The sequence below is a fragment of the Gracilinanus agilis genome, chromosome 2 (assembly GCF_016433145.1).
Source record: "Gracilinanus agilis isolate LMUSP501 chromosome 2, AgileGrace, whole genome shotgun sequence".
Taxonomy (NCBI): Eukaryota; Metazoa; Chordata; class Mammalia; order Didelphimorphia; family Didelphidae; genus Gracilinanus; species Gracilinanus agilis.
The window spans coordinates 677,514,770-677,539,639 of NC_058131.1; the positions used below are offsets into that span (position 1 = coordinate 677,514,770).

The 24,870-nt window shown below is 39.8% G+C and overlaps 1 protein-coding gene across 1 annotated transcript in view; it reads right to left on the reverse strand.

Moving 5' to 3' along the window:
• Positions 1–24,870, reverse strand: part of CCDC33 (coiled-coil domain containing 33) — a 181,312-nt gene that overhangs the window by 78,888 nt on the left and 77,554 nt on the right. The window contains exon 11 of the mRNA XM_044660257.1: positions 11,801–12,172. Within this exon, the coding sequence (XP_044516192.1) occupies positions 11,801–12,172 (372 nt within the window). The remainder of the gene's footprint in view (positions 1–11,800; positions 12,173–24,870) is intronic.

Below are 24,870 nucleotides of genomic sequence, written 5' to 3' on the forward strand. Positions count from 1 at the left end.
GGACAGGGAGAGAGAGAGAGAGAGAGAGAGAGAGAGAGAGAGAGAGAGAGAGAGAGAGAGAGAGAGAGAGAGAGAGAGAGAGAGAGAAACTGATGGTGGGAATGAGATGGAAAGACAGAGAGGAAGGAAGAGGGAAGGAAAGAGTTGAAGGAAAGCAAAGGAGGAAGAGGAATGGAAGAATGGAAAGCATGGATGGAGAGAGAAGAAGAAAGAGATGGAGTGATAAAAATGATGGAGTGGGAGAGAGGACATGATAGGGGAAAGGAGAGATAAAAGGAGATGGGGTAGGATAGAGGGTTAATGAACAGGTGAATAGAAAGAGGTAAAAGTGAAAGGATGAGAGGAGGTGAGAATGCAGATAAAAGAGAGAAAGGAAGAGAAAAGAGGGAAGTCATTGTGTACTACCAGCTCATCTTGTGGTCAATTAAAACCCAAGGGCTTTTTTTTCCTTCACACAAACTATTGCTAAGTTGCATCTCTCTTATCCTGGATCTATCCCTTTAATTATTAGAACTTTAATGTGTGATGTCAGTTCTTTGATTATTTGATCTCATTTTGTGAGCAGATCACTACCCCTCCAGCTCTTTTTGGTTATGATTCTTCATCTTATTTTCCAAGTAAATCCTACTGGATGAATTGGAAGCCTTCATTTTGTTCTTTTAGTACCTCTCTCCAGGGTATGAGAGTACCATGTGGGCTGGCCATCTGTTGTCTCTCATGATCACTACATGGCAGACCCACCTCCTGGCCCTGAAAATGTCTGAGGCCACTTTATTCCATTTATATTTCATCTTGTTAGGTTCGATCCATTGTTCCAGCCTGTCTGATCTTTCTGGATCTTTATTCTGTCATCTATTTTATTAACTCCCTCTCATTTTTGTCATCTGAAAATTTGATGACTGTCTTCTGTGTCTTCATTCATGTCATTGGTAATCAAAGCACTGGACAGGACAGAATTAAGAACCTTCCTCCAGGAAACAAACCATTGATCCATTACAGTTGTTCAACAAACTACAAATTTATCTAACACAGATCTCCCTTTCTGGCTGCCCGTAACACTTACTGTCAACCATCCATTCTGCTACTCACATACCCTGTTCAGCCTTATTCTGATCTCTGAGTATGAATCTTATCTCCCTTTGGGAACTCTGTGAGGTTAGGAACCTGATTCTTGTTCTCCTGTCTCTCCAGAAGTACAGATGAATCCTGGGCTAAATCCAGAGGACTCCATGGGCATGTGTGATTGAAGAAAAGTAATCTCAGCTGAAGCCCTGGTTGCTCATCAGTCCATGAAGCCTTCCTTGATTAAGGATATTCATAATGGCCCAGTAAAGGAAATGATGGGAAAAGTATTGCAAAAGTGACATTGGCAGTCAAGTGCTGTAGTACATAGAATGATAGACGTGAAGGCAGGAAGGTCTGAATTTGAATTTGGCCACTGATACTTCCTAGCAAGGTTAATAATAGCATCTACCTCCCAGAGTTGTGAAAATGAGATAGCTATAAAATGCTTTGTAAAAACTTGTGTTAAATAATTCTAATTATTATCACCATTATTGTTTATCTTCTATATGAAACTCAGGGAAGACCCTTTGCTGTCTCTTTTGTGATATTTTGACAGCACAAAACCTAAAGAAACCATTATAACCTGGAGAAGACTCAAGTAGAAACTTCATAAGATGGGAGAGGAATAACTTTATATAAAGCAGAAAAATTCTGAAGAGCAAGATGAACATCATTAGGATAGTAAATGTTCTGGTGTCAAGAATAACAACAATAATAATGAGAGCTAGCATGAATATTGCCCTTTAAAGTGTGTGAAGCACTGTCCATGTGTGATCTCATTTGATCCTCAACAAACCTAGGAAGGAGGTGACAATTCTTATCTCTATTTTATAGATAGGAAAACCAAGGCACAAAAATAGATATTTTAAAAATAATTTTAAATCTAAAACTTGAAAAGAAATGTTAAAGGACTTATTCAAGATCCCATAACTAGTAAGTACCAGACAGGATTCAAATGCATGCCTTCCTGACCCCAGGAGTAACCCTCTTTCTCCAGCGGCAACCAAGTTAACAACAACAACAACAACAACAACAACAAACAAACAAACAAACAAACAAACAACAAATAACAACAATGCAACTATAGCAGCAGCAATAACAATGACAGCATCAGTAAAAATGATACAATAGCAATGGCAATAGCAAAAAAACACAAGCAATGGCAGAAATGACAACGCAACCCCACAGCAGCATTAGAAACAACAGAAAAAGCAGCTAGAAGTGCAATAGTAATAAAAATCATCAGCAGCAAGAGTAGTAATAGCAGCAATAGCAACAATAAGAGAACAGCAGTAATAACACAACAGCTATAGCAACAGTGGTAGTAACAACAATAGCATTAGTAATAACAGTAACAGCCACAACACAGCAGCAGCAAAAACAAGCATAGCAACAATAGCAACAACTGATAATCAGAAGTAGCAACAGCATTGATAACAGCAGTGCTAACAGCAACAATAATAAAATCACAACAGTAACAACAAATACAGAAACAACTATGTGAGCAAGAATAGTAATAACAAGAACAGTAACAACACAACAGCCGTAATAGCAATAACAACAGCAATAGTACCACCTCCACCACCAGTAACAGCAGTGATAACACAATAGTAACAATAGCAACAGTGGCAACAACAATTGATAATCAGTAGCAGCAACAACATTAATAGCAGCAGTGGTAAAAGCAACACAACAGCAACAATAATAAAATCGCAACAGTAACAACAGATATAGAAACAACTATGTGAGCAACAATAGAAGCAGCCAAGAATAGTACTAACAAGAACAGTAACAACACAACAGTCACAATAGCAATAACAACAGCAACAGCACCACCACCAGCAACAGAAGTGATAACACAATAGTAACAATAGCAAGAGTGGCAACAACAACTAATAATCAGCAGCTGCAACAACAGTAACAAGAAAAACAGCAACAGCAGCAGCAAAAACAACACAACAGCAGTAATAACAGCAACAGCAACAATATAACCACAACAGTAACAGTACCAATCCAGAAACTATTACACAAGCAATAACAGTAGCATCAGCAAATAAAACAAGAACAGCAGTAACAATGCAATAACAGTAACAATAACACAATGGCAGCAACAACACAACAGCAACTATATGACAACAGGATAGTTTCATTCCTCTGAGTCTTTAGAGAGAGAGTCAGACATCTCTTATCCGAGTTTCCCTCTGGTTCCACAAGGCAAGTTAGTGTAGGAATGTCATTTCCCATTTCCTAGATATAAGGAAATCAGGTCTTGAGTTAAGAAGTGTCTTGGACCAGGACAAATGGCTAGCAAGCAGCAGAAACGGGTCTCTCAAAACTAAGTTGAGCCCTGTTCCATTTTGTTTTGCCCTATTCTCCCCCTGCCAGTCTTCTGGGGGTGCAACTCACCACTCTTTTAAAGGTCCATAATGAAATAGGGCACAGAGTGGTTGGTTTTTGCATAACAAACATGCCTAGAATTGGGTTCTGTGTCACTCAATTTCACAAGGCACAAGTCTCAAGACTCTTCTTTGCGAATCAGCCCATGTTACTACCCCACCCCCATGCTATTGCCATCCCTTGCAGAATGTATTATTCCAAAGAAAATTCCTGATTTCCTATTAAGCTGAACAAGACTCTAGAGGGAATCAGAAGGAAAATTGTTTCTTGGGCCCTGGGGAGTGTATTTCAAGATTGAACATGGCCAAATACACTCTAGTTATGGGGTGATCATCTGTAACTCACAGGTTGAGAGACTTGGTAGGGGGGAGGGACTTGGAAGGGTGTTTTTGTTTGGTGTGGTTGCTATACCACCACATTGTATTGTAAGGGTACCATGTTGTGTGGCTATGTAGCCCTGTTCTATTGTTACACTATAGTATCCTACTGAGATGACAATTTGTCCTGTTGCTACATGCCTCTGTTCCGTTGCCATATCAACATGGCAATAGCACATATTACCATGTTGTTGCTACAAGACCTGATTCTGTTGTTTTATCTTTATCTCTGCAGTCCTCATGATCTTGTTAATCCCTCACTGACTTGAGTGTGAACATTCTTCTATAAAACCAGGGATATTTGAAGCAACTAACCTGTTTAGTAACAAAAACTCATGATTATCTAGCAACCCAAGGTTTACAGAGTACTTCCCTCACAGCCCTGAAAATAGGTAGTAGAAGGACTGATACTTCCATTTCACTGATGAAGAAAGAGATAGTCACTCGTTCCATATTGCACTGTTAACAAGTGTCAGAGGTGAACCTTTATGTCTCCTGACTCCAAACCCTGCATACACTGGCTCACATTAGTTCAGCAAGGGGAAAAGGGAAGGAGGGAGAGCAAGAATCTGAGCAGAACAATTTACCAATTCAGAAAGTTTGGCGGCACTAGGCATCATAATCCATAAAGGAATAAGTACTGATAGGACATATGCACAGTAGTGAATGGTGACACCAGGTGAGTGCAGAATCCAGAGCTTCATTTTAAAAATTATTCCTGGGGTACCAGCAGCAATACAGTGACCCAGGACAATTCAGAGGGATTTATGGTAAAGAACGCTGCCCACATTCAGAGGAAGGACTACAGGAGAGGAAACATATAAGAAAAACAATTGCTTGAACGCATGGGTCAGGGTGGACATGATTGGGGATGTGGACTCGAAACTACCACACCAATGCAACTACCAACAATTTGGAAATAGGTCTTGATCAAGGACACATGACAAAACTAGTGGAAATGTGCATTGGCCATGGGTGGGGGGAGTGCGGGGGGTGAAGGGGAAAGGAGGAGCATGAATCATGTAACCATGTTAAAAATGAATATTAATAAATGTTTAAAAAAATTATTCCTGGGGGCAGCTGGATGTCTCAGTGGATTGAGAGCCAAGCCTAGAAACTGGAGGTCCTAGGTTCAAATATTGCTTCAGATACTTCCTAGCTGTGTGACCCTGGGCAAGTCACTTAACACCATTGCCTAGCCCTTACTACTCTTCTGCCTTGGAACCGATACATAGTATTGGTTCTAAGAGAGAAGGTAAGGGTTTTTTAAAAAAATAAAAATAATTCCTGAACCTTGCTTGCTCTGAGTTTGAGACAGAGTCCCCGGCCATCGTTGTCTACTTGTCCGCCTACTTCCTTTGGCTTAAGACTCCCTACACTCTATCCCATCCTCATATTTCCCCTTCTCTTTGCTGCTCCCACTATTCCTGGGTACCCTGACTTATGTACCCAATTTTCTTTTCTTTATTCAATCAGCCATCTAACAGTACAGTTCACATCATGTTTGATTTACAAAGAAAAAGAGTGTTATTCAAAGGTGTCAAGAAGAGATTGTGAGGATCATAAAATGTATATAATTATGACCATAAAAACAACAACAAAAGTATGAATCAGGGAGACAAGCAAGGTTTTGTATAGACCCAATTATAGAACAAAAGTCATGGGAGATTGTTGCTGAAACATATGTGTAAAATGCAGGAAGGAGGACTATGTGAGCTTCATCCAGATTTATTTGCATGCTACTTAAAAAGGTTCTGTTTCTATTAGGAAGATAGCCTTCAAAAATTTCTATGACGGGAATAGAAACCCAGAAGAAAAACAACTGCTTGATCACATGGTTCAATGGGAATATGATTGGGGATGTAGACTCTAGCAAATATTAATAATATGGAAATAGATTTTGATCAATGATACATGTAAAACCCAGTGGAATTTCTCGTTGGCATGGGAGGGGGTGGGAGGAGGGGAGGGAAATAACATGAATCATGTAATCATGGGAAAATATTCTTAATTAGCTAAATAAATAAACTTAATAAAAAATTTCTATATGATTTTTGAAGGGCAGTGTATATATGTGAGCAGAATCCCTAAAATGAGTTTGGTGACACCGGCTCATCCTCAGAAATTAAGTGGAAGTTAAAAGGAATTTTTAAAAACCTGCCATGGGAAAGGCTATAAAAGAAAATAGGCTTAATGTGAACCAGGGGCATTCTACTGGCTTTTGTTAGTTCTCCATCTGGGTATCCTAGCTCAAAGCTTCAGCTATGCACTAAAGAGTGACCAATTTATTCTTGTCAGGAAGAGGCTTTCCATTCATTACATTTTAGCAAATGGAAACTGAGAACAACTCAGCAACTATGAAACCAGTGAGACATTCAATAGAAACTAGCACAATATATCCAGAAGAGATAATGTGATAAGAGAGAGCTGAGATTTCTAGCAGAATGGAGAATAGTTTGATTACAATACCAGATAACATTGGGGCCTCAGAGGAGTTGTCCAGATTATGCGTCCATACAAGTATGTTCTCTAACCATGAGCTTAGATCAGTGATGGTGAACCTTTTAGAGACTGAATGCCCCAACTGTAACCCTCAAGCTGCATGTGAGCCCCCCCCCACCTTACTTTAGACAGGGAAGGAAGTGCTACCATTGGGCTGCTGGGCAGAGGAGCAGGTGATGGGAGAAATGTCCTCAGGTGCCCCTCCAGCACAATCTGGTACATGTGCCATAGGTTCACCAATACTGCTCTAGGCCATAGAGTTTCTTGTCATATTCCTCTTTACACATATTCCTTGGACAAAGGTTCCTACTTGTGTGCCCTTCAAATGTGTTCCTTTTTCATTCTCAGCATGTGAACACTTTGACAAAATGGTAACCAATGAAAAGATGCCATGGATGCTTGTCGTATGGGTATATTGTTACTTTATGTGCTATGGTGCTTAATTAAATGTATTTTAGTATGTCTTCTGGTTAACTAGTAAATGGTTGAAGACTCATGACCTGGGGTTTTCAGTGCATACTTATACACAATGTCTAACCTTGGGTAGATTTTCTAGGGGCCCATATGTGAGGTAGTGTTCTAACTGCTTCATAGAAAATGTAGGGAAATATAGAAAGACACAGAAGGATGTAAATCAGGATCAACAGAACCAGATCATCAATAGAACTTCAACCATACATATAAAAAATAAAGCTGGCTGGGTACTTCCTAAGGAGGCCAGGGCTTTAGGATTGAGTATCCAAGTATTTGCTTCTGGCTATGGAAAAATAGGGCACAGTCTTCTCTCCCCAGACTCCTCATTAACACAAGTCTCATGTCCCAGAGCATAACCATTCTTCCCTACTCACCCCCTTTGTTCTCTATGAAGAGATTTTTGTCTTCTCTCTTTTCCCTCAGACGTGTTCTTATACTTCCTTTCTTTTATTGCATCGCCTCTTCCACTCACCCTAGTTCCATTTTTCTTTCCCCACACAATTACAATTTTGTTAAATCAAGTCTTAATAGAGCCTCTTACTGGCTTGGATTCCCCAGGCAGTGGGGGCTTGTGAAGATTTGAAATAGATTGCTCTCCTTCTAACCCTATTTCTCCAGCCACATTCACCAGCCAGGTGGTGAACTGGATATTTAGCCAGGATGGCTTATTCATGCTCTGATTAATATTGCAAAACATGCTAAGGGGGAAAAGTTGTTTTTGACTTGAATCTTGTTGAACTTAAAACTTCCAGAAAGGAGTTAGTTGTTCATGAATAGAATAAATAGAATAAGGTAAAAAAAGAAAGAGGATTTGCTCAAGACATAAGAGTTCTGAGGAAAGAACATGTAGAAAGAATCATAGAATTACAGATTTTGAAGCTTAAAGGGACATCAGACAATTTTACATCAAATCCAGATTTTGCTTGAACCCCCAGGGAGGGAAAATCTCCCATTTCCTGGTGAGAACTTTGGGATCATTTTCTTAGTATATTTTTCCTTATATCAATCCTAAATGTTCTGTGTGGTTTCTATCTCTTTGTTCCTATTCTGCTCTCTCTCAGGCCAAGCAGAATAGGTTTCATTCCTCTTTTCCCTGAAAACTCTTCGAATACATGAAGACCAGGCATGATATTTCCTCAAAGTCTCTCCACCAGGCTAATTACACCTGACTTCTTCAACTGATCCTTATGTGGCATGAACTCAAGATCTTCTTCCATCCATTTCACCCACCTATGGACAATTTCCAGTTAATGTCCTTCCTAAAATGGGGTGCCCAGAACTGAGCACACTACTTTAGATATAGAGTCGGACCAAGACAGAGTACAGGACCATTGTCATCTCCCTGGTGTTAGACTTTATGAATGTCTTATGATGTCGCTTAATTTTGCTTTAGCTTTCTGAGCTGCTACATTCATACAGGTGACTCATATCAAAGTTGTATCCCACCACCCCCCAGATTTTACTTTAGGAAAATGCAGTCTGGCCATGTCTGCTCTAGATTGAATTTATCAAGTTGATTTTGGGGGGGGGGTCAAGTGTGTTAGATTGTATATTTATACCTACTAGATGTAATTTTTATAAGATGAGACCCAATGTTCTAGACTGTTAAGGTCTTTTTGGACTCCCACCCCCCACTTCCATTAGTTAGCAGATTAGTTAACCCTCCCAACTTCGCAAGTATTATATGCCTTCTATGCCTTCATACAACAAGTCATTGATAAAGACATTATCATAGGGTCAACAATAGAAGCCAAGCTCCCCACTAGAGACCATCCACACTGACTAACCATTAATGATGACTTTTTGATCTTAGTCATTCTATTGGCTGTGAATCCACCAAACTACGTAATCACCCAGCCCACTTCTCTATCTTATTCAAGAGAATAAATAGCATGAGGCGCTTGTTGAACAGACTGCTAAAAGCTAGGTAAACTATATTAGCAGCATTTCCCTGATTTATAAACCCATTAACCTTTTTTGATTATAAAAGGGCTTTTATATTTTTCTTTTATAAAAAAGAAAGCGAGATTAATTTTGCAAGCTTGTGTGTTGGATGTTTTTCATAGAAGTGCATAAAATATCAAGTGACAAAAGTCTTCATACCATTGGGGATGACCACTGTTTTGTACCACTGTGGGAAAGATTATTTGTCATATTTCTCTCAGAGGTAGATTTTCTTTTTCATTTCATCAAGCCTAGGTAAGTTCATAAGCCAACATGTGATAGTAATTACATTAGGTATTATACAATGACTGACAATGAGGAAATATTATCGATGTATGTATATGCTGTCACAATACAGTAATAGCCTCACTACTTCCCTTGACATATTTTGAAGCTCCATCAGAACAAAATAATTTCTCTGTTTCTGGTAGCCACTACTAATTAAGCACCTTGTTGGCTCCAAACTGCATCTAATTGATTAACCATAATTAACTCTCCTCTTGTCTTTTGGTTTCCTAGAAAAATCTTGTTTTATGTGCTTTTTCTGTCTCAACTAAAGAGGTCAAATAGGAACTGGGAACTCCTTATTCTAGAGCAGTAATGGTGAATCTTTTAGAGGTGGAGTGCTGGGCCTCACCTCTATCCCACCCCAGACTGAGCACAGTGCCTGTCCCCCAAGAGACCCTGTGCTGTGCCCTTCCCCCCTTACCATACACAGGGGATGGAGAAAGTGCTCCCATTGGGCTGCTGGGCAGAAGCTCGGGGGATGTGGGAAAATGACATCAGGCACAGTGGAGAGGGGGAGAAGAGCAGCTCTTCCCAAGCCCCTCTGCCTTTCTAGTAATGAACTCTGGGGGAGAGGTGGCATGGCTGACCATCAACTGTTCTAGGGGACACTCTTTCAAATCTAGTTCAACAAAGAGGTTGTAAGCTCATAGAGGGCCAGAAGCCATTTGACATTTTTTTCCTTTGTATCCCAAGTTCCTAAAACAACATTTGTTACTTTGGTGGGAAGGAGTATTTAGTGATGATTTCACCACAGTGAGAAATCTCTGACTGCTGATACAGTTGAAGAACTTGTAGTCTCACGGATTTGTCTGGAGGGCACTAAAAGATTAAGTGGTTTGCCTAGGGCCAAAGTCAGTATATAACAGAGGCATGCCTTGACCCTGACTCCAAGGCTGGCCCTCTATTCCCTCTACCAAGCTGGCTCGCCTGGAGCACAGTAGGAACTTCAAGCTTCTTAAATTAAAGCTAATCTAAATGGAAGATGATTAACAAGTATGATTACTCCCTTGCTCCTTCTGAGATTAAGGATAAATTATAGCATATGCAGAAGATCTAGGATCTGTGTAAAATTACACTTCCATTTAGGGGGAAATTCTATGACTATCTGGGAATTGGGACCTCCCCAAGATGAGGCAGAGCTGTAGTAGCACTTTAAGTTCTAGAGTGTTGCTTGAGGCACCTAGAGGTTAAGTGACCCATTGGAGTTATGTCACTAATAAGTGTTGAGGCAGGATTTTAATCTTGGCCTTAGAACTGGTATAACCTTATATCAGATTATTTACCATCTCAGGGAGTGGGGAGAGAGAGAATCTGGATCCCCAAATGTCAGATAACAATTGTTAAAAATTGGTTCTACATGTAATTGAATATATGTAAATACTGAATTCATATAAATATAAATATAATACAAAATGCAAAAATATAATAATTGTTATATTACTAACTATTTAATAATAAAAATATAAAATATTATATATATGTATGTATATATAAAACCTTAGTCTTTCTTTTACTAAGCCTAGCATGGCATCCCCTATGTCATATTGCCATTCACAGCTTCAAATGAAAACATTATTTACCTTTTGCAGTTCTCTAAGTCTATAGGGATTCATTGTTTCATTCTAAATTTCCCGAGGCAGAGATAGTGTAGATTTTGAAGATTAGAGTCCCCCCCTCTCCCACTCAGATACTTGGAAAGCTCCTTGGGAATGCCCAGTTGTCATGTGGTACTGGCAGCAACCCATTCTATAAGTTCATGATAAAGGAAACTGTTGAAGGTTCAGTGGGAAATGACAAAGCCATTTAGTAGAATGAGGTCTACTGAAGGACCATCAGTCTAGATCAGCCATATTTTTCCATCATCTCTAAAATGCTATGAAATTCCATGGGATTCATTCCAAGGAAAAATGGAAAGAAACTGCTGACAATGACTAGGCAGGGCCAAGATCACCAAGATGTCCAAAGCTTATGTGCTTGGCTGTCTCCAGCCCCTAGCCATTACCAGGGCCATTTCTTGTCTTTGAGTCAGAGCCTCTCCTCTAAACTAGGCAAAGGTTGCTATCTGTAAATAAAAAGATGGCTGATGGAAAGATGATTGCATGTGACCAAAGGGCATCAGGGAAGGAGTGGGTGAGTGAATGGGCTCTTGTTTGGTCATGGGACCTTTTCCCAGATCAAATCATATCCCTGTCAAGGATACTTTCTTCTTTACTCTGGATTGTTAAATTTGAGTCAGGAAGGGCCTAGTTAATAAGGCATCCCAAGGACAACTTGGTTCCATAAATTCAGGACACATATTTGATGTAGAAAAAAATGCCTTTTCTTCTCTGAAATCCCATCTTATATGAGAGGGAGAGCATTAAGTTACTTCTTGTTTATAAAACCTTTGGTCTAAGAATGGGTTGGCACATTAGGTACATATGTGCAAATTGAGTTCCATTTTAAACCTATCAAGAGAATGACATTTCAAGGAACCTAATGGTAAATCCCTTCACCGAATGAAGAATTCTTTTTCTACTCCTTCCCTTCCTCCCCTCATCTTCCTGTTATGTCATTGTTTCATGCATATAATTCCTTTTCAGAGTACACCAGCACATGCTGCCCCACCAAGAGAAATAAATCTCACACAGAAAACTGACTCAAGAGCTATCCCCCTTGACTTCCCTTCATTCTGTACCCCCTCCTTCTCCAAGGTGGGACAGCTAGCTCTTGGAACATTACTTCTCTCCAGAAGGCAGAGCATTTCTACTCACTGTTTCCTGGGAAAGCTCCTGAGGTTTCCAATCATCAAGCGAGGGTACAGAAAGGCATTTGTCCACAAAGCACTGCATGGGTGCGGCCTGGGCCTTGGGCTTAGCCTGGGGTTCAGGTATTAGCTCTAGCTCTGGCTCGTCGTCAGACTCTGGCTTTTGTTGTGACTCAGACTCTGGCTCTGGTTCTGGTTCTGGATCTGGTTCTGGTTCTGGATCTGGTTCTGGCTCTGCCTCTTGCTCTGGTTCTGGATCTGAGCTTACACAGTCCTTTGACCATGATTCACGGATAGTGCCAAGATCAGCATCAAGGAGTGCAGGGTTCAGCACAGGAATCTCTTGGCAATTGCTGGGAGTAAAAAAGTTGTCTGGCCTCTGGGAAATAAAGAAAAAAAAAACTTGATTTAGGAGAAGGGATACTTCTTATTTTTGACTGTATGGTCTGGACAAAGGGTCAATACATGGTTTGAAGCATCACTGATGAAGTGAAAAGAGCAAAGGAATGAAGAATTACCAGGGTTAACTGCTTATACTAGTTACTTCATGAAGACAGTGCTTTGTGAACTATAAATCACTGAAGGTGTAGTAGCTATTGTTGTGGCACCCTGAACATAGTGAGTGTTTAATAAATGTTTTTGTAAGAGGAGTGGTTTTGACAACTCATTTGTTAGGGAATAAGTCTAATCCAGTATTCTGAAAAAAAAAACAGTTGCTAAATTAACTTATTCTCAATATTCTGAGGCAGCAGTTGCTTGTTTGCTCATGACAGTGTAGAACTTTGGAGTAAAAAGAGAATCAAATCTGCTTTAGTGTTTTGTGTTTCAAAGATTCACCTACATATGAAAAGTTAGAGAACTTGGAAGCAAATAACTAGGAAATATTAACACTAGAACCATTTTATCATTATGGAAAAACATAGGGGCAGCTAGATGGCACAGTAGATGAAGTGTTAGATCTAGAATCAGTAAGATTTGAGTTCAAATCTGTTCTTGGATACTTTCTAGCCATCTGACCCTTGGGTAAGTTATTTACCCCTGTTTGCCTCAGTTTCAACATCTGTAAAATGAGCTAGAGAAAGAAGTGAATAGCCATTCTAATATCTGTCAGGAAAACCTCAAATGGAATCGTGAAGAGTCAGACATGACTAAAACTGAGCAATTGAATAATACATAATTTACCTGAGTATGAATTAGTTCCAGAAGAAGAAAATTTTGTCTCTAATTATAAAATAAAATTTACCAGGAATATATTGAAGTCATGACTCTCTGCACTGTCATTTGTTAACAGATTAATTTGGCTAACCAAAGACTGACTGAAGTTATTTCTATTGCTTCTGAGGAGAAAATTGAGGAAGAAAAAGAGAAGGAAGAGGAGAAATTTCTTTAGAGTGCTAATTACTGTTGCTGGAAGGTCACAAAGAATTCAGTCAGAGGAACAGAGTTAGAGAAATTTCTACCAGATGAGATATTGCCTTTTCCTTTAAAAGCACATATTATTATTTCAGCGGAAGGAATATCTGAAGCTGGAATTGTCAACTACTCTAGTTTCTGTTGCTAAGTAAGCCTTGCTAGAGGAATAACTTAATCAGGAGCATAAAGAAGCAACCCACCAGATCAATGAATTTAGCTGAGATGCCAAGTCTAGTGAAGTGCAATGCAGTGTGGCTCAGCTCACCTTATCAGTGAAAGCATTTGTTCAAATATAAGTTATGATCATTAAGGAACGTTTATGGACAGTTCCTAGGATCTCCCTTCCTCCACTAGTGACCATGATACCAAGATACTGTAGTTCAGTTTAAGACTCACCAGTTCCTAAATGCCTCCTCCACCCTAGGGACCACACAGAGGGGGCAATCAGGATGGAGAAAGGACTAGAGACTATATTGTGTAAGGATCATTTGAAGGGCTTGAGATGTTTAACTTGGGGAAGAGAAGATCTGACTGGTGATGGGATCTCTATCTTCAAGTATTTGAAAGTTTGTTGTAGGGATAGAATTTGTTTTGTTTGGTTTGTTCCCAAAGAGCAGAACTAGATACTGTGGCGTGAATTTGAAGAGACAGTTCTGAATCCAAAAATAGAGTTGACTCCCTTAGAAGGTGAAGGGTTTTCTATCTCTGGAGGTCCTCAGGGGGTGGTTGGATGGCCACTGGAGGAGATTCTTAGCTAAGAATAGGACAGATCAGGTAGCTAGTTATCCAGTTGTCTTGAAGTCCTAATGAAGGATTTTTAGTATATATCAGTGCTTACTTTCCCATCCATGGTGCTATTTCCCCTGAAATTCTGAATTCAAAATATGCTTAATTATAGAGACTATTTGTACTGTACACTGTAGCTCTTGACCATATGGCTCACTTATTTAAGGAGCAGGTCTGGCACGTGGCAAAAACACTATTTAGAATTAAGAGATTTGGATTCTGATTCTGGCATTGGCCCTTACTGACTGTGGGACCTTGGACAAGCCACTTCCCTTCATAGTTCTCAATTTCTCCATCTGTAAAATGAAGAGTTTGGACTGGATCAGAGCTCTTAAGCTGGGGTTTTAAACTTGTTTTAAAAAATATTTTGATAGCTGTATTTCAACCAGCTGTTGTTCAGTCATTTCAGTCATGTCCAATTCTTTGTGACCCCATTTGGAATTTTTTTGGCAAAGATACTAGAGTAGTTTTCCAAAGCCTTATTCAGCTATTTATCAGAAGAGGAAACTGAGGCAAACAAGGTTATGTGACTTGCCCAAGGTCATATAGCTAGTATATGTCTGAGACCAGATTTGAACTCAGGTCTTCCTGATTCCAGGTATAGTACTGTAACTGCTCTGTCTTCTAGCTGCCCCGTATTGCAACATACCTGGCTTCTTTTTATAATCCCTCACATATTTTATTTTATACATTTAAAATTTTTACTCTGAGGCGTCCATAGACTTGCCTACTGCCCAAGGGTTCAGTCTATGATGAAAAAAGGTGAAGAACCACCACCATAGATGATATAGATGGTATCTAAGGTCCCAGGCAGTATTGACTTTGTAGGATCCAGTTCTCTAATTGTCCTACGTGTGCTAGTCTTCTCTCCCCAAGACCAAGATTATTCATTATTTAGGAAACTGTCTCACAGACATATAGATGGGTATATAGGAAGTGCTTGCTAAATGTTTACTGAATGAAAGAGTTTAGTCAGCCAAGTTAGGGCAGCTCTAGTGTAATCAGCATACCCAATTCCCCATTGGCCCAGCAGCCCCCGTGGGGCAGGAGCAAGATGCTAATCTTGCCCCTAATGCAATTTGTCTTTATTTCCAGGCAGTAAGCTGGTTTCCCTTCCCCCTCCCCCTAGACTTGAGCTCTGGATTTCATAGACTTCAGCCTAATCAGGTTATGGGAGGAAGTGGAAGTAATGAAATCAACACAGGAGTCTCCTGAGCCCTCAGCACAGCTCTGATAGCAGGGTCAGGAACATGAGTCCCCAAGGGAACCCCGAGGCAAGCTCTCCCCTCCATCATCACATACACATAGAGAGAGCCCTGTCAGGTCAATTCTTTTGGGTGCTTCCTCCTTGGGGGAAGAGAATTCCTTTTACAATTGGCACTTGGCCCAGAGTGGTACAGCTGGTATACAATATGGGGATCTGGCAATAGCATAGCCCATGCTATGAGTGAATAATATTATGGTAGAAACATTATGGAAGGGAAACTGAAAGACTTGAGTTCGAGTCTTGAAAAGTCACTTAATCTCTCTGATCATGTTTCTTCATCTATAAAATTGAGAACTTGGGTTAAGATGTCCCCCCTCCTCCCACCCAAAATCCTCTTTAGCTTTCTAATTTTATTTTTTTAATCTTACTCTTAAGATTTAGCTCTGTGGCCAGGAGCCTAGATCATCTTTAATGAGTGATAAGAGAGGAAACCTGGGATGGTGGAAAAGGGCTGGAATAAGTAGGAAAATGTGGTCCCCAAACTCAGCTCTTCTCTGTGTAACACTGAGTGAGTCACATAGAAGACAATGTTTTATAAGGAAAAGAGGACTGGCTCTAGAGGTAGAGGACGGGGCTCATACCCAACCTTTGGAAATTCCTACCTAAAAAACTCCATGGGATAAATCACTTAGCATCCTTGGGCCTTCATTTCTTCATCTGTAAAATGGGGGGATTTAACCAGATGGCCTCTAAAATCTCTTCTAGCTTTTTTTTGTTGTTTGGTCCATCAGTTGTGCCTGATTCTTTAAGGATTCATATAGAGTTTTCTTGGCAATGATACTAGAGTGGTTTGCCATTTCCTTCTCAGTGGATTAAGAAAAACAGAGGTTAAGTGACTTGCTCAGGGTCACACAGTTAGTCAGTGTCTGACGCCAGATTTGAACTTAATAGGTCTTCCTGACTCCAGGCCCAATGCTGTAGACACTGAGGTCTTGAATAGCTGCCTCCAAGGCAACCAGAAGTTAAGTGACTTGCCCAGAGTTAAGTGACTTGCCCAGAGTGATGATCTAGTATGTGTCTGAGACAGAATTTGAACTCAGCTCTTCCTGATTCCAGGCCTAATGCTCTATCCATTGAGCTCCAATTTCAGATTTAGATATGTTATTTAAGATCTAAAATTCATGAGCTGTATTGCATGCTCCATAGTATACCTTATACATGAAAAAGAGGCATTTAGCAAATGCTAACTGAATTACATTGTATTATGCAATATAATGATATTATAATTGTTATATAATTATGCATAATTATGTAATAATATATGTTTTATAATTGCTTATTTATGAATGCATATTTATGAATAATAATATATTTATAACATGCCTTTTCATACTAGTTGCTTAATAAATGCTTTTTTTTTTAATCCTTACCTTCTGCTTTAGAATCAATACTATGTATTGGTTTTAAGGCAGAAAAGTGGTAAGGGCTAGGCAATGGGGGTTAAGTGCCTTGCCCAGGGTCACCCATATAGGAAGTATCTGAGGCCAGATTTGAACCCAGCACCTCCTGTATCTAGCCCTGGTTCTCAATCCTCTGAGCTCCCCAGCTGCCTCCTTAATAAATTCTTCTTGACTTGTTGGCTTTTAGATGACTTATCTTACTTGATCTTGGCAGTGGTTGGCTTTTAGATGACTTATCTTACTTGATCTTGGCAGTGATCCTATGAGCTAGGTGGTAAAAGTATTACTAAGTCTATTTTACAGGTGATGAAACTGAGGCTCAGGGAATGGAAAACTTGGCTAAAGTCATAAAGATAATGTCAAGACAAGGTAACAAACCCAGTACTTCTGGTTCCTAGAATAGTGGACCTTTTACTATGGCTTGTTGCCAATCTAACATGGAAAACAAAACTACTTCATTCCAACCAAACTCATGTCTCCACAGAACCTGATGATGTCCTAGAACCATTTTCAAATCTTCTCAGGATCATTCCTATCCAGGATGGGGATGAGGTGGTCTGGGGAGTGTCCCTATGGCAACTTAGCAACATATTTATCAACATCACTCATACAACAACATTGAGTAGACATTGCCCTTTAGAACTTAGGATCATAGGATCTAGAGCTGGAGTCATAGATACATAGAAAGAATTATTATTCAGTCATTTCAACCTTGTTCAACTCTTTGTGATCCCCTTTGGCATTTTCTTGGCAAAGACATTAGAAAGGTTTGCTGTTTCCTTCTCCAGTCATTTTACAAATGAGGAAACTGAGGCAAACATGATTAAGTGAATTGCCCACAGTCATGTAGTTAGTTAAATGTTCTAGGCCAGAACTGAACTCAGGTCATCCTGGCTCAAAGCCTGACACTCTACCCGCTGTGCCACTTAGCTGCCCCAAAAAGACCTTAGGGTGAACCTAATCTAAATCCTATCTCTATAGGTCCCACCACTAAAATGTCTCTGACAAGTAGTTATCCAGTCTTTTCTTAGAGACTTCCCATGAGGAAACATCTAATGCTCTACTAAATAGTCAGTTTGACTTTTAACAGTTCTAGTTGTAGGGAAGTTTTTTCTTACTTCAATCCTCAGCTCACCTCTTTGTAACTTCTGGCTATTACTTTTGTCTTGCTCTCTTGGCTAGAGTAGGAAAATTTTTGCCTCTTTTCCATATGTCAGCCATTCAAAAACTTGCAGACAGTGTCTCCATGTCTTCTCTAGACTAAATACCCTTAATTTCTTTGAGTGTTTCCAATATGACATGGTTTTCAGTCCCCTTGACACCTTAGTTTCTGTCCTCTAGATATATTTTGGAGAGTTCTTAACCCCTTTTTTTTGTATCATGGGCTCTTTTGGCAGCATGGTCAACCTGCAGACCACTTTTCAGAATAGTCTTTATATGCATAGACTTAAAAAGGAAATCAATTATATTGAAATAGTTGTAAATTTTTTTTAATTCAAGGATCCAAGTGAAGAACCTCTACTCTAGAGACTAGTATCCAGAATTGAACATGGTACTCCATATATAAATAATGACCAAAATGAAGAACAGAGAACAGGAGGACTGTAGCTTCTCTCATTTTGGATGCCAAGCCTCTATTCATTGAGCTAATGTTTTGGGGCTGTCATTTTCTCTTTATGCATATTAAACTTGCAGTCCACCAAAACACTAAGATTGCTTTCATACATACTAATATCTAGCCATCTCTCCCCATCCTATACTTGTGAAGCTGATTTTTTGAAGCTCAAGCATATGACCTTGCAGCTATCCACAATAAATTTCTTCTCACTAGATTCAGTCCATAATTTAGCATCTTGATATCTTATTTGGATCTTGACTCTAATATATAACATGTTGGACACTTTAGCCAGCTTTGTGTTATCTGCACATTTAACGAGCTTTCTATCTTTGTCTATTCCAGCCATGAAATGGTAAAAACAAAATAAAAACAGAAAACAAGTGCAGGACCAAAGGTAGATCCTGGGGGCACTCCACTAAGGATACACCCTTCTAAGTTCACAGAAACATCTGTGAACTGGGTCCAAACATTCAACCAGTTCTAGTTCCAACTGAGTATTTTATTTTCTAGTCTACGTATCCCTGTCTTATCCACTAGGAGAGCATGAAAAGACTCTGTCCTTACAGGAATCATATTTGATGAAACCATGCTAGCTCTTATGGATCATTACGTCCTTTTCAAAATGCTCAGACATTATCCTCTTAAAAATATATTATGAAGGGGGCAGCTAGGTGGCTCAGTAGCTCTAGCCAGACCTAGAGACAGAAGGTCCTGGGTTAAAATCTAACCTCAGATATTTTCTAGCTGTGTGACCCTGGGCAAGTCACTTAACCCCAATTGTCTTGCCCTTATCACTCTTCTGCCTTGGAACTGATACTTAGTATTGAAAGTATTGAAACTATTAGGAGAAGGTAAGATATATACATACACACATATATACATATATATATATATATAAACAGTAAAGGCATAAAGTAGGTACATATATATAAAAAGAAGTGTATATATATTTATACATGCATGTAAATATATATACTATTTGGATCTTGACTCTATTATGCAACATGTTATACAGCCAGCTTTGTGATTTTATTTTTTACATATAGGCCTGAGTTCAAGTACTTCCTCTGACATATATTGCTGCAGGACTGGCTATGGACAAGTCAAAACCCCTCAGTGCCTCAGGCAATTTCAAAGATTATATAGCTGGTACAGATCCTGATGATTCAGATGAGTTACTGATCTCTATAACTGGAGGGAGATTCTATGATGGGTATATGTATATTCCATAAATAAATTTGCTAGAAATTAAAATCATACATGTTGGCTTCTTCTTCATCTCTTCCTCCACCTCCATTAAAAAATGTAACAACACTTGCCCTTCTTCAGGCCTCTTACTCTCCATGATTTTCAGAGATCACCGACAATGGCTAAGCAATTACATCAGCTTGTTGTTTCATTTCCCCGGAGTGTAGTTTGTCTGGGATGACTTGAACTCAATGAGGGCAACCTTGTGCTCTCTTGCTATTTCCTCATTCATTTTTGTAATCAGTAAAAAAGTTAACTGTTCTTAGCCTATCCTTCCTGGTCAGGAAATAATTTTCCTTGGTACAAAAAAGCTTCATAGATCAAGATCTAGAAGGGAACCAGATGCCACTGAGTCAAAACTCATTTTACAAAATAAGAACCTGAGGCTCAGAGAGATTAAACAACTTGTTTAAGTTCAAGGAAGTAGCAGGTACCTAAGGAGAGATTTAAACTAATGTTCCTCAACTACATCATACTGTCTAGAGTATTTAATCATTCTTCTATCTACCCCAAGCAGAATTTCTCTTACTTCTTTGATATTTCTCTTGGTCAACCATAGTTTAAAAATATTTGTTGTTTTACTTGCTATTCATTGAGTCAGTTCACTTGGAGCTTTAGTATCAGTTCTAAGATAGAAGAGCATTAAGGGCTAGGCAATGGGTTAAATGACTTGCCCAGGGTCACACAGCTATGAAGTATCTCAAGCTATATTTGAACCCAGGTCCTCCTGTCTCCAGGATTGCCACTCTATCCTTTGTACTACTTAAGCTGTTGTTTCTGACTCTGTTCTTACAGAACCACACTACTCCCTTATGTTCATTCTCCTTTACCTAGCCCAACTTCTTTCTTTCATAAGGCCCATATCCAAAATAACTCCATTGCCTGTAATGTTGGGTGGGAGACCACTCAGCTCTAGGAATGCACCTACTTCCAATTCCTAGAATTAGATCATAGCATCATAGTTTTAGGTCTGGAAATGACCCAGATGCTAGTACAATCCATTTTTCACATGAGGAAATTGAGTATCAGAGAGGTAAGCAATTTTCCCAAAGTCATACAAGTGGTGGGTAGAATCATTAGGTTTCCAACCTGGGTCTTTTGTCTCTAAAGATGACTCTCTTTTTGTGATAGTATACTCATATGATTACAACATTTTAGGGGTATCTAGGTAGCACAGTGGATAGAGTGCCAAGACTGGAGTTGGGATGACTTGGGTTCAAATCTGACCTCAAATACTTCTTAGCTGTGTGACTTCTACAATTCACTTAACTTCAATTGTTTAGCCCTTGCCACTCTTCTGTCTTAGAACTGATACTAAGTTAGAAGGTAAAGGTTTTAAAAAATTACACTTAACTGTGTGACCTTGAGCAAGACACTTAACTCCCAATACCTGACCCTTGCCGCTCTTCTGCCTTGGAACCAATACATATATTGTTTCTAAGATGGAAGGTAAGGGTTAAAAAAATTATAGGATTTTAGAGCTGGGACACGAGACCAGCTTTTTGCCTTTCATATTATGGATGAATAAACAGATTTAGAGAGGTATAAGTGACTTGCTGAAGGTCATAGGTAGCAAATAGCAATATTTGAGTTCTGACCTTTTGATTCCATAGGAATTAGACTTTGGTCTGCTTGGCTCTAGTAGATAGAAGTAGGACCAATGGGTAGAAATTACTTAAGGCAGATTTAGGTCAGTGTAAAGGTTACTATTATATTTAGAAGCGGGATGGGATGTCCTGGTGAACAGTAAGTTCCCATCACTGGAGTTCTTCTTCAATGAGAGGCTGCATGACCAGTTGGTGATATTATAGAAGAGATGCTTGGTCAGGTACATAGTAGAAGAGATGACCTCTGAGGTTCTTTCTAATGCTGGGATTCTGTGAGCTTCAGAATTTTTCTTATAACTTAGCAGGACCCATTCTTGGTCCCAGCCTCTTAATCAATTCAAGCCAGCAGCTGTCATTGTGAGGCGGCCAAGTGGCCTGTGCTGTTTGCTGCTCCGTGATAGTAGTTGGCTGAGCTTCATTAGTGCTTTAATTGGAAATGGTCTTTGAAGACACATAGCTATGCATGACCATGCACTGAGTGTCTCAAGGGCTATTTTCTATTTTTTTTTGTTTCTGCTACCGATCAATGCCCTTACCTACTCCTCTTATTAGTAGTGCAAAGAACATTGGACTTAGAAATCAAAGGGCTAGGATTCCGGGCCTGACACCTCCATTTATAAAGGATATAAATTGTGCTTTTGTCTGGACCTGTGATTTCCACTGTCATAGGAAATCCTAGTATGGAAATTTCCTCTGCCAAGCAGATCCACAATTGGTCTGTAACGTACAGCTTTAGAGATTTGTCCAATCCAAGAAGAGATTAAGTAATTTGCTCTCACCAGATAGCTAGGATGCACAGAGGTGGAATTTTACCCCATTTCTTGTTGGTGCCAAAGATGGCCTTCTCTCCATTGCACCACACAGATTTCTGAGGTATTTAAGATGGAAAGAACACTTCCAACTCTGTCTATCTCAAAAGCATATTATGAGGATGGACTGGACTGGGATGTAAAGATCTTTGTAACCAAAAAGACATGCTTATGCTCAATCTCTGTCTCTGTCTCTATCTTTCTCTCCATCTCTCTCTTTCTGTCTCTGTCTCTGTCTCTCTTTTTCTCCATCTCTCTCTGCCTCTGTGTGTCTCTCTCTGTCTCTTTGTTTCTGTTTCTGTCTTTGTCTCTCTGTCTCTCTCAGTCTGTTTCTCCTCCTCCTCCTCTTTTCTGCACCAGCCGTTTTATCCACCTCGCCTCCCTTCCTTCCCTCCCCTTTAATCTCTCTCCTCCCTTTGTACCCCTTCTACCACCGCACTCCACCCCCAATACTTGTGGCCTACATGGATCATGCAAAATGCAACAGTTTAGCCTGGCCTGGGCAATTACAGCCTTTCCAGTGCACAGCTGCTGTCCTCGGTGCTGAAATAATCAGCAATTGCAGAGTTGCCTACCTCGCTGGCCAGCATCGCAGATAGAGAGTCTTCCTAGCTGGGGCACACATGTCCCTAATTCAATTAGCTTGCTCCTGAACTTTCCCCTGGGAGGACAGAGCGGAAACTGACAAATTCGTTTTAACAAAGATATTTTTCTCCCCTCCCCTCCCCCCATGTGTTGGGCTCTGCCCAGCTGTATTCCACTCATTAGTTATCTAACAAACTGAGTCCAGAGAAATCTGCTTCCATTCACTAGTGATCTGGGAGTCCTGATGCAATTTCCACCCAGATAAGGGTGTCTCCAGCTAAGGTTGGAGTGGAAACTGCTGGAGCGGAGATACTCCCTATTCACATAATAGCTTTCATTTCCGTAGGTTATAGTTATGTATTTTTATCTCTTTATTTAAATGCTCAGACAAAGGCATTACCCTCCCTCCTCCTCCCCAGAAAAAGGGGCTTTCTTCACCAGGTGGTAGAGTAGAGCTGGCCTAATTTATACAGTCTTCTCCAATCCCCTTGGCAATATGGCAGCAATAAGCAATCCCCTCCACGGTGGGGCTCACCATGGAGAAGGAGCCCCAGTGATGCATTACTTTCTGAAAAAATCATGTCAATGAGGGCATCCATTGATTGGTTATAAAGGCATGATGTTAGGATGGAGGGAGTCCAAAATGGCAAGGGATCCCCCCCCCAAATAATAGCAGGGACATCTTGTTGAATGAAAATTGAAACTTAAAAACACACACACACACACACATATGCACAATTCTCAAGGCAGCTCCTGTGGTAAGTAAATGGATGGCATACTTGATCATATTAGACTAGAAACAAGAAGATGCTAAAAAAGCATAAGCCCCTAGATATTTCAGTGCCTGGGGGTGGCATTTTGGAATTTTCTGGGATGTCTGAGTAAGATGGGTATTGCTTCAATCAAGCTTTCATTTAGCCTTTCTTTAAAGCTAATCCAAATAAAACAATGGAGGTTGCCAGGCAGGGAAGAGGCTGAAGGCTATACTGAGTATGGAGCTATTTCTCTTTGTTCTCTCCCTTGCCTCCTCATTTTCTTCTTTTTTTCTCCTATTCCTCCCCCTCACCCAAATCTGCCCTCATCCTTTGAACTTTGTCTTTCTATTGAGAGTAGATTACCCCCTTAGTTGCTCAGGTATGCAATCAAGAAATCATTCTTGCCTCTTGTTTTTCTCCCTGAAGACCCGTATCTAATCAGTTGCCTAGTCTTGTTGATTCCATCTCCATAACATCTCTCAAATCCATTCTCTTTCTCCACTCAGACTGCCACCACTCTAGTTCAAGCCCTCATCACCTCTTGTCTGGACTACTTTAATAGCTTCCTAATTTCTCTTCCTGCTTTAAGTGTCTCCACTTTCCAACCTATCCTCCACATAGCTATCAAAACAGTCCAAGGCACAGGTTATTCACTGCTCAGAAACATTCAGCAAAATCCTTACTGCCTCTAGGGTAAAATACAACTCTCTTCACATCTTAACATTTAAACGCCTCCACAAATCTGGTTTCCTCTTAACCTCTCTAATCTTATTTCATAATGCTCCCTTATATATACTTTTCATTCCAGTGAAACTGGACCTATTCCCCCCAAATGCCATTTTCTGCCTCTGTACATTCACAAAAACTGTCACTCATGTTCCACAGAATTCTTATCTTCCTTTAAGGTTCAACCCGAGTACAATTTCTCTAATGAAACATTACTGGAAGCTTTAAGTTGGTAGTCTTTCTCTGTGTACATGTTCTTTTCTTCATTAAAAGACAAATTCCTTAGGGCAGGTACTATTTCATTTTTATTTATGTATCTTTCTACCCCCCCCACCTCATGCCTAGCACAGTTGCCTTGTTGAATTAAATTCCTTCTAACATTATGTTCCTTCAGCTATTTTCCTCTCTCCTCTATCATTTCCCTTCCCATCCTTTTTTCCTTTTCTCCTCATCTTCCATAGATAGCATTGTTTTCCTTCTCTTCCCCTCCCTTCCCATTATTTTCTTTTCTTTTCAAGGTTTTGTTCTTTCTCTCTCCTTTTCTCCCACCTTCTTCTCCCTTTCAGTATCAATTGTTCTATATGTTTCTAGAGTACAGAAATTTTAGTTTACTTATATATGTAAAATGACAGAGTTAAAATAGATGACTTCTAAGTTCCTTCCATCTCTAACTCTAATTTGATGATCTATGAACTATGCTATGAACTTAAGTATCTCCCCTCTCCAACCTATCCTCCACATAGCTATCAAGAGGGATGAAGAGTGAAAGTTATTACAGGGAAGCTGATTTCACTTTAATATGTGAAACAATAAAGCATTCACTAACTAATGCAATGGATCCTTCAAGAGACAGTGAACTCACT